Below are 11,437 nucleotides of genomic sequence, written 5' to 3'. Positions count from 1 at the left end.
AATTTGGATCCATGAAATTATTTATGAAATTTTGTCTCCACAAATATTTTGTAGTAGTGTAATTTTCACTCCCTTTCAATTTTAATTTGTGATTTTGTTTTTTTCTACATAATTTCAAACATAAGAAGATTAAAAGTCACAATAAAAAAAACAAAACATCAAAATCAGAAATTTAAAAAAGAAATTAGAAATTAATCATATCTTTTTATAATGTGACTTGTCAAGTTAACATAACCAGAATAAGGATATGGGATGGACTAGAAAATGATTTTTTTTAAGAAAAAGTCAACAAAAAGATTTTTACTACTTAGAAGTAAAATCTAAACATATTTGTGTGAGAAAAATATGTTCCAAGACTTTTTGAAATTGAGAAACATACTATTAAAAAATTAACCTATAGATACATAAATAGATGAAAAGATCATAAGAATCAGTTTCTACAGCAAGAACTAAGAAACAAAGGAAACAAAGGAAAAACAGGTTTTGAAGATGTTGAAAAGAGAGAAATACCTTTTGATGATCTTTGTCATCATTCTTCCTTTTTTCTGTGTTTGTGTTGATGGTAAGCACTTTGTGCTGGTGCATGGAGCTCTTCATGGTGCATGGTGTTGGTATAAGGTGGCTCATCAACTCAAATCAGAGGGTCACAATGTGACAACTCTAGACATGGCTGCATGTGGTGTGAATACAGAGAAGATTGAAGAAGTTGATTCAGTTTCAGAATATCATAAGCCTCTCATCACATTCTTGGCCTCTCTTCCTCCACAGGAAAAGGTTATTCTTGTAGGTCACAGTCTTGGAGGGCTCTCAGTGTCCATTGCCATGGAAAAATACCCTAAAAAAATCTCTGTTGCAGTTTTCATCTCTGCAGCTGTTGTCACTCAGAACCTCACCTTCCTTGCTTTTCTTCAAGAGGTATTGCTCTCACTGGTTACATATTTTCAACCAATTATCTCAACTTTATATCCAAATCCATGCTGCATAATCTTTAAGCATGTGTGTTTTTCTTCATCAACATGTAAGTTTGTATTTGAATTAGTAAAGGCAAAACTAATTAAGATTTATTGTACCCTTTTACATATTCATATAAATGCATTGAAACACTTGTTCATTTGTTATTTATTTTAGGTTAAAATACCTTTTTGATCCCAATTTTCGTCAACTTTTTTCAAATAGGTCCCAATTTTCGCGGGGTGTTCAAATAGGTCCTAATTTTGGTCAATTTGATTCAATTAGGTCCTAATTGGGTAACGCTATTTAAATTGATAACGTTTCACTGTACAGTTGGGTTTTCCTTGCTACGTGTCGAAATACTAATCCTACGTGTCCGTGTTTCTTTACAATGAGGTGGTTAATTAGTGGGTTAAACACATTAAGTTTTTAATTAAATGCAAAAAATGAAAATTAAAAAATAAAGTGTTAGGGTTTATAAAAAGTTGGGACCTTCACGCCCATTTCTTTTCTTTTGCGGCGCTCTTTAACTTCGTTTCCTCAGCACTTCACTTCCAATTTTTCTCCTCACATTAAACTCTCTCTTCTTCACCATGCATCACCTCACCATCCTCCTCCTCGCGCTCTCACCTTCGATTTCAACTGTTCTCCGGGGATTTCCTGGAAAAGCTTATGCTCTAAATCTGCCTTGGAAATCCAAACTGGGTGCTGGAATTGCCATGCTCCACCTCACTCCGCACCTTTCCTCATATACGACTCGTGTCGGTGCATTCAACCCGTCGATGGTTCCATAGTCTATTTTGAGATATTTGGGGTGTAAGTTTCTGGGGTTTTGTTTTTCTCTTCTGGGTGCTGAAATTTCTTCCAAAGAGATGACTTCTTCGACTTTTTATAAACCCTAATACTTTATTTTTTAATTTTCATTTTTTGCATTTCGACACGTAGCAAGGAAAAGCCAACTGTACAGTGAAACGTTATCAATTTAAACGGCGTTAACCAATTAGGACCTAATTGAATCAAATTGACTAAAATTAGGACCTATTTGAGCACCCCGCGAAAATTGGAACCTATTTGAAAAAAGTTGACGAAAATTGGGACCAAAAAGGTATTTTAACCTTTATTTTATAAATCTAGGATGCATGATATTTCAATTTGAGTTACATATCTGTTGAACAAATATTTGTGTATATACTTTAGTATATTTTACCAATATTTATGAATGAAATATTTAATTTATAAGATAGTATCACTTTTATTGTGACAATAGTTTATAATTTTTTTATTTTGATAACATTTAATACATATGATTTTAATTTGAATTCACACAATAATAATCATGTAGCCATCGTGTTTTTAAAATTTTTGTACACTTTTCAATATGCATATATCATGTACCATATTCGATACACTTATTATATATATACATCATAAGTATAAATTATTATGAATTTCTTTATATATATATATATATATATATATATCATTTATATTTATAAAAGAAATTACTATTATGAAATAATACAATTTTGAGGAATTTAAGTTTCACCGATGTAGGCAAATAGAAGATTGGGCAATGATTTGGAGGAACAATACTTCATATTGGATGGAAACAGAGCTCCAATCCTCTCGTCAATTGGAGTTGAATTTTTTAGATCTAGATTGTACCAACTATCAACAACCGAGGTAAACATGTTTAATTCCATCTTTCTTTGACACATAATCATTCAAGCAATTGAAAAAAGTTAATGAAGATACATGTAAGATATTGGTTCTCACCACACCACTCTTAATCGAAAAACTTAAGACAATGAATTTATGGATCTTCATCCTTATATGGTGCTCAACTTTCTTTTTTTTACGGGATTTAAACTCACTTGAATTTCCAACAAGTATAGACTGACACCACTCTTAACCCAAAAACTTAAGATAATGAGTTTATGAATCTTCATCCTTATATGGTGTTCAACTTTCTTATTTTTACTCAACGTGAGACTTAGACTCACTTGAATTCTCAACAAGTATAAACGTATTTCAGGCTGAGTCAGTTATAACAAAATTGTTGTATATAGTATAGGATTTTAGGAGAAAGAAGTATAGTGGTACAGAGAGAGAGAATTCAATGTATTCTCATTATTTGAAACGTTATACAAAAACTGTATTATATACAGAAAACAACAGAGCTGAAAACAGAAAAGTAAAAAGCGGTTATGACAGGTGTGAGTGTTATAACAGATGGCAACAACAAAACGTTACACTTGGCTTATATTCTAATACACCTCCCTAAGCCAAAACATCACCCAAGCTTTATAACACCAATCAGATTCCTCAATTCCTTGAATCTGTCCCGTTTCAAGGCTTTAGTGAGTATGTCTGCTAATTGCACCTCTGATCTGCAATGTATAAGATCAAGCCTCCCTTTATTCACTTGCTCACGTATAAAGTAATACTTTGTTTCAATGTGCTTGCTTCTCCCATGAGAAGCAGGATGATTTGCCAGATTAATGGCTGACTTGTTGTCAACAAGTAGCCTTACTCTTCCACCTAAATCAAACTTTAGTCCCTCCATTAATGAACTCAACCATGCTGCTTGACAACTAGCTTCACAAGCTGCAATATACTCAGCCTCACAAGATGATAAAGCCACCACTGATTCCTTAGTTGAACTTCATGAGATGGGTGAGTCTCCAAGGAAGAAGATGTACCCAGTTGTACTTTTCCTATCCCATTTGTCCCCACACCAGTCTGCATCTGAATATGCAGTTAAACTCAACCCAGGTTCAGCCTCAACTTTCGGGAAAAGAATTCCAAAATCACAAGTGCCCTGCAAGTACCGTAACACTCTTTTTGCAGCATTTAAGTATGATTGGCACGGGTTCTGCATGTACCTACTGATCAGTCCAACACTAAAACATAGATCAAGCCTTGTATTACATAAGTATCTCAAACTCCCAACTATCTTCCTGTATTTAGTAGGATTTACACTAATCTCCTCGGGTTCTTTCTCAAGATGCAAACCCACCTCAGCTGGTGTGTTGGCTGAATTGCTTTGATGCATTTCAAACTTCCTCAAAACCTCCCTTGCATACCTTGACTGATACATGACCAGACCAGACTGAGTTTCTGTAAATTCTATGCCCAAAAAGTAATTCAGCCTACCCAAGTCACTCATTTCAAATTCATTTAACATTTCACCTTTGAATTTTGAAATCAACTCCTCACTACTGCCCGTGATGAGTAAATCATCAACATACAAGCAGATTATCAACTTATCAGTTTTTCCATCCTTGTGACTAATCCTGACATAAACACCATGCTCAGAAGCACACTTTCCAAATCCAATACTACTCATGAAGCTATCAATTCTCTGGTTCCAGGCCCTTGGAGCCTGCTTGAATCCATAAAGAGCTTTCCTCAACCTATACACCTTGTTTATATGCTCTTTAACCTCAAAACCTTGTGGTTGTACTACATAGACTTCTTCCTCAAGATTACCATTCAAGAAGGCAGATTTTACATCAAGTTGATGTAGTGACTAATGAAATGTACAGCAAGAGAGACTACTAATCGGATAGTCTCAATCCTAGCCATTGGTGCAAACACTTCACCATAATCAACTCCAGCTTGCTGTAAAAGTCCTTTGGCCACAAGCCTGGCCTTGTGCCTTGTAACGACTCCTGTGAGTTTACCTTTGACTTGTAGACCCACTTCAAAGCTATTGGCCTCTTCCCAGATGGAAGCTTAGTTAACTCCCATGTGTGGTTCTTTTCAATTGCTTCAATCTCCTCTTTCATGGCCTTCCACCACCTCTCATCAGACACAGCCTCCTCATAACTCAATGGCTTAGACTCAGCTATGAGAGCATAGTGCACAAAATCTCCATCTGAGGTCACAGTTGCTTAATAAGACAAATCATAATCCCTTAGATGGGATGGTACCTGAGTGGTTCTGGATGATTTTCTAACATTCACATCATCATTCTCAGAACCAGATTTTTTATCTGCACCATCTTCATTTATCACAATAGTCGGTTGTGCTTGCTGACTAGCCTTCTCATCCCATTCAGCAGCTTCATCTACTACAACATCTCTACTCACTATTACTTTCCCTGTGTTGGGATCAAACAATTTGTATCCACCAGTGGAGTAGAAACCAATCAGCAGCAACGGTACACTTTTATCATCTAACTTTCTCCTTAGTTGATCTGGCACATGTTTGTAGCAAATAGAGCCAAACACTCTCAAATGTTCCACACTTGGTTTAACACCAGTCCATGCTTCCTCTGCTGTTATATTCTTCAACATCTTTGTGGGAGATCGATTAAGAATATATGTTGTTGTAATAACTGCTTCTCCCCATAGAAACTTTGGAAGATTTTTGCTCTTGAGCATGCAACGTACCATATTCAGTAGTGTCATGTTCTTTCTCTCTGCAGTTCCATTGTGTTCAGGAGTGTAAGGAGGTGTGACCTCATGAACAATACCCTCATCCTCACAAAGCTTCTTAAAATTAGTAGATGTGTACTTTCCACCCCATCTGATCTAAGACATTTGATTTTCTCACCACTTTGTCTTTCAACTAAGGCCTTGAAACATTTAAACTCCTCGAGTACTTCACTCTTCTGTTTAACAAGATATGTCCAAGCCTTCCTTGTTAAATCATCAACGAAAAACACAAAGTACCTGCTGCCTCTAGAAGTTTCTGTTTGCATGGGACCACACACATCCGAGTGCACTACTTCAAGTTTGCTTGTTGCCTTTTGTGGCAGATATTTCGAAAAACTTTCCCTTGTTTGTTTACATTGAACACACTCTCTACACACATTTTCAGGCACTTTAACCGGCGGAAGCCCTATGACCATTGAGTCTTTACTCAAACAAGATAGGTCCTTGAAATTCAAGTGACCAAAACGCATGTGCCATAACCATTCTGCATCCTTTTCTGAAAGGGCAAAGCATTGATGATTGACAACACTCATTATAACACGAAAAGCCCTATTTTAGGAAAGTTTTGCTTTAATGGTTAACCTTCCATTCTGATCAAACACACTGAGGTAATTGTCCTCCATCTGCATCGTGAAACCTTTTTGTAAAAGTTGTCCCAGGCTTAGCAAATTCGTTTTTAACCCAGGGACATATAATACCTCTTCAATCACCACTTCCTTTCCACTATTATCCCACAAAACAACCCTTCCAGAACCCTCTGCAGTTAAGCTTCTGTTATCTGCAAACTTGATCTTTCCATTAGCAACTTCCTTCATCTTCATGAACCACTCCTTTTGGCCAGTCATGTGGGTTGAACACCTCGAATCCAAATACTAGGAACTGCACTCTACCTCATCTTCATCAGTCTTAGCCATTAACATGACTGGTTCAGAATCTGACGTTTCATCTTGCGCCAGGTGTGCTTGGTTTTTCGGTTTGTTCTTAGCTCCATCTCCCTTCCAACACTCCTTAGCAAAATGACCCAACTTTTGACAATTGAAACATCTCACCTTCCGTTTGTCGAACTTCCAATTATGTTCTCCATCAGAACCTTGATCTGTCTTGTGATCTTTACGTCTCTCTTGATCACTCGAGTCTTTCTTGTGCTGTTCTTGAGTTTCTTTACGCTTATCATTCTTCTTGTTGTACTTCTTGGACCCTTTTCCTTTTCCACGATACTGAGATCGAGCCTGCAGAACTTGATCTTGAAACTGTCTGCGCTTATTTAGCCTGTGTTCATGTGACTCCAACGTATGTTGCAACTCTTCCAACCCCATGGTTTCCATATCTCGTGTTTCTTCAATAGCCACCACTATGTGATCGTATCTCGGTGGGAGTGACCTTAGAATCTTATCAGCAACATATTGATCAATGATTGTGTCCCGACACGCACGCATAGCATTCACATGCTCTTGCACTCTATCAAAGTAGTCTGCCACAATATCATTATCCTCCATGGCCAAGCACTCAAATTGCCTTCGTAGAATTTGCATTTTCATCTTCTTACTCCGATCACCATCACCATAGGTCTTGACTAAGATCTCCCATATTTCTCTGGCTGTTTCAGCCTCTGAAATCCTGTGAAACACCTTCGGACCCACGCATTGGTAAAGAAGATAACGAGCCTTACTGTCAAGTTTTTGTTGCCTTTGCTCCCAATTCAAGCAATCCATCAAGCACAACATCTGCAACATCTTGGAAGCCAAAGATGGCTTGCATCTTGATGCGCCAGTCATCGAACGACTTTCCGTCAAACACTGGCAACGCTCCCTGCATCATTCCTCCTACTCCAGCCATGGCAGTTTCTTGATCGAGTTCTTGAAGTTCCTCAATTTCTTGTTTATACTAACAAGAACAGAGACTGCACGCGCCTATTGCTGAACTCCGCTAACGCTACTTCTTGATCAATAAACCCACGTGCCCCCTTTTAACAATCGTAGGTAGCTCTAGATACCATATAGGATTTTAGGAGAAAGAAGTTGAGTGGTACAGAGAGAGAGAGAATTTAATGTATTCTCATTATTTGAAACGTTATACAAAAACTGTATTATATACAAAAAGCAATAGAGCTTAAAACAGAAAAGTAAAAAGCGGTTATGACGGGTGTGGGTGTTATAACATATGGCAACAACAAAACGTTACACTTAGCTTATATTCTAATATATACAAGACCTCGTAGCCTTTGTATTTGGGTTAATGTTGAGTTGTAATGATTGAGTTATCTTGGGTAAGAGTTTGCTCAGAGAGGAACCTTTGAGTTGTAATCTCTTTTATAGTGAATTCTTCTCTGAACATAGATTGAACCAGGTTTGTTTACATATTATGCAGGATCTAACACTTGCTATATCTGTGGTGAGGCCTTTACCACCCTTTCTGAGTGATGTAAAATTATTGGCAAAACAAAGTGCAGTAAGCAAGAAGAGGAATGGAAGGGTTTCTAAAGTCTTCATCATTTCTGAAAAAGATAATTTGATACCAGAAAACTTTCAAAGGTGGATAATTCAGAACACTGGTCCATATGCTGATGTCAAAAAGATAAAGAATTCGGACCATATGGTCATGTTTTCAAAACCAAAAGAGCTTGCTTTGGAAGTGTTAAAGATTGCTTACAAATTTTAAGTTCAATATGGTAATGTAGTGTGCATCATAAAATAAAGAAATGTAAACAAAGACATGTTTATTGGACCATTATCATAAACATATAAGTAAAGTTTGCACCTACTTGTATACTATAATCTGATAACAGGTGACACGATAGGTCTAACAAATAACAAATATTATTATGATAGACTTTAAAGTGTGACTCTGATACCGCGAGTTAAATGGTGAATTTTAAGTCTAATTCAACCTCATAAAACTGACTTGTAAGATGAGATTTGCATCTACTTATATGTTATAAAATCATTTTATATCTAGTCTATGTGATATCTATAATAAAAAAAACTGCACAATTCTAATGTTAGGATAACTAATTTAGGAGAGTTCTACTACTCGTTACCTTTGATACAGAATCATATGAGCAATTAAAAAATTAATGAAGGATACAGAAACAGTTTATTAGTAATTTATATTTATTGACATATGGATTTGATTTAATTTTGCTAAACCATATGTTTTTTAAGACCAAAGTAATGTTTGTAAGGATTAAAAATCTGTTTTACTTAATTTTGAAGTAAAATCCAAATATGAGAGAACAGATCTTATTAAAATTCAATAATTTGAAACAATATATTATTATTCATAGGGGAAGAAATTTATCTGCAGAAAAAATATTTCTAGTATCTTATAATATTTATTATACTTGTGATGAAAATATTTTTTTTTTTAATTTAACAAAATATTCTTTTTCTTAACTCAACACTCCTTTTGTCATAATAGAGTCATAAACTCTTCACGTTTTATTTTAAGATCATTGAAATTAATTTTTACCATAACAATTCACACAACTCGTGTCATAACTTGGAACTCAGTCATTAGATCTTACAACAATATTTATTTTCTGCTTTTTGAAGTAATCAAATTTTCAACCAAGAAGATGCAATTTTTTGAGGTAGATCCTACATAATTTGTATTAGTATATACTCCATATTTAATTTTTCATTCCTTTTAAGGTAAAGATTGTGAAGTAGATTAAAATAATAATATAGTGGTAAAAGTTAATGAAAGGGAGTAATAGTAAAAACAGAAAGGGAAAGAACTTTGCACCTCAAACTTATCTTTTCTATCATTCGCCCTCAATACATGTTCATATTTTCTTCTTCCATTTTCACCCAAATACACTTTCAATCTTCATCCATTTAAAAAAAAAATCATCCACACCATTTAGTATTAGTGGTGAAGAGTATTTTGAACCGATTGGACTTTTTCCATTTATTTTATTAAATCATTTTTATTTGATTTTCATAGTATTTTAGTCATTAATCTTAGTAGGGACACTTAAGAATAGTAATTCTTTCAACTCGATTTATTTTATACTAAGTTTTTGTCTTGTTTGAATATTTTGTAATACGTCTTTAAAGTGACTTAATCTATTGACCAATAGAGTTTTAACTTCATACGAGCTATTTCTAAGGCAAAGCTAGTAAAAAAATTTAAGTACTATTGTTTTAAAATTATAATTACATTGAAATGATTATGATAAGAGTTTGTGGTATTGAATGTTGTTGTGAAACAATTTAGTTTTGTAGAGACTAATTGAATTGTTTGATTTCTGTTTTGGATGTTGTTCTTTGCTTATCTATGTTAGTATGAGTGAATTGATATGTTCTATTTTGGTTATGATGATGAAGAGAGTGTGTTAAAAGGTGGGTAATTGAACCTAATTAATTGTTTGGTCTTATTGAAACGGAATGAGATAAAATCTATTAAGTTGAGTATGGTGCATTAAATTAGCGCATTAGTACCATCTGATATGATGTTGAATTAAACTACGGTGTATAATATATTTTATAATAGAGTTAATTATCTTTTAGTCTCTGAATTTTGACGTGAAATTAAAATTTATTTCTGTCTCAAACTTTGATACATTTTGGTTCTCAAACTTTCAAAATGCATGAATATAGTATTTTTTTTTTACTCAATTACGTGCTAAAATGTTTTTTTCACATGTGAAATACGTTTTCCATCACACATTGAATCGAGAAGGTGTTAATAGGTGAAAACAACTCAAATTTCCAGCAAACATTGAAATAGAAACGCGTTAAACGACATAAATAATTCAAATGTTAACATGAAACATGTTTAACACCTCAAAAACATTTAACATAATTGAGTTAAAAAGACTATATTCATTCATTTTAAAAATTTGAAAACAAAAATGTATCAAACTTTTGACAAAAAATGAATTCAAATTTTGCATAGTAACTAAAATCATATTTAATCCCTTTATAATATATATATATATATATATATATATATATATATATATATAATTTCATTAAATTTTTCTAAATAAAGTACAATATCACATTCAATAGTATTTATTGTTTATAAATACATTTAATTAACTTGAACGTCTACATCATCTTGTTTGGATTAACCTAGAATACAAATACCTATTGACAGAATGTTCAGGAATCGGCGATCGTTATAACTACAATAATCCTAAATTGGATTAAATTAATTAGAATATTTATATTTAAATATGTAAAATATAAACATTTTGTAACATTTTAGTATAAAAAGAGGTTTACGTGTTAATTAAAGTCATGAATAATTTTCGCATAAACAAATAAACACAAAAATTAGTGTTGACTTGAAGGATGTAAACACTTTAGCAGCAACCAATAAATAAAATTATTTATCACATTACCTCATTCAAATGGTAGTTTGCATTATCACCTTCTGAAAATAAATTAGTTATATGAATATAAAATAAACGTATTAAATTATTACACGAAAAAAAAATCAATAGTACAAAATTGATTCATATAAAGGACAATTTAGGGGTGGCAATGCGGGCCGGCCTGTCCCGTTTAGGCCCGGCCCGCATAAGGCCTGCACACCGCGGGCCGGCCCGTCCTGCCCCGCACATTTTATGCGGGCCGCATACTCTGGTCCGTCCCGCATATACGTTGGCCCGCAGGCCTGCGGGCCGGCCCGCTTTTTTTTTTAATTTTTTTTTTATGATAAAACTTTTAATGTTTAAAAATTGGGAAACTTTAAGAAGTTCACAAAATTAAGTAAAGACTTTGGGGAATTAGATGATAAATTGATAATTCAACATTTTCATCAAATTCATATTATGACATACACAATGTATTCTTTAAATTCTAGCACATTAAAAATTACATAATATTTGTCTTTTCCAGTTGTACAAGAATTTGAAATGTTAATGCAAGAGTCCATAAAAGAAGTAATTAATATACACAAGTGCAAGATTTTTTTTTTTTAATTTTATGCAGGCTTGCGGGCCGGCCTGCGCGAACCGCGGGCCTATGCGAGCCGAGCCCGCGCGAGCCTGCGGGCTCACTATCCTGGCCCGCCCCGCGTTTTTTCTGCGGGCC

General features: G+C 34.3%; 1 protein-coding gene across 1 annotated transcript; it reads left to right on the top strand.

The window, feature by feature from the left end:
- The first annotated feature begins 363 nt into the window (after positions 1-363).
- LOC114166642 (salicylic acid-binding protein 2-like) lies at positions 364-8,182 on the top strand. The gene is made up of 3 exons (XM_028051396.1): positions 364-915; positions 2,506-2,634; positions 7,761-8,182. The coding sequence occupies exons 1-3, from the start codon at positions 490-492 to the stop codon at positions 8,049-8,051; spliced, it is 846 nt and encodes a 281-aa protein (XP_027907197.1). The 5' UTR covers positions 364-489; the 3' UTR covers positions 8,052-8,182.
- Positions 8,183-11,437: the final 3,255 nt, after the last annotated feature.

The sequence above is a fragment of the Vigna unguiculata genome, chromosome 10 (genome assembly GCF_004118075.2).
Source record: "Vigna unguiculata cultivar IT97K-499-35 chromosome 10, ASM411807v1, whole genome shotgun sequence".
Lineage (NCBI taxonomy): Eukaryota > Viridiplantae > Streptophyta > Magnoliopsida > Fabales > Fabaceae > Vigna > Vigna unguiculata.
Note: the sequence above shows the minus strand (reverse complement) of the source record. Positions and strands in the feature narration are given on the sequence as shown.

Excerpts from the sequence above, each read along its gene's own strand:
- LOC114166642 (XM_028051396.1), top strand. The coding sequence starts at position 490 with ATGTTGAAAAGAGAGAAATACCTTTTGATGATCTTTGTCATCATTCTT. Across the intron at positions 916-2,505 it reads TCCTTGCTTTTCTTCAAGAG|GCAAATAGAAGATTGGGCAA; the intron begins GTATTGCTCTCA and ends TCACCGATGTAG. Across the intron at positions 2,635-7,760 it reads ACCAACTATCAACAACCGAG|GATCTAACACTTGCTATATC; the intron begins GTAAACATGTTT and ends CATATTATGCAG.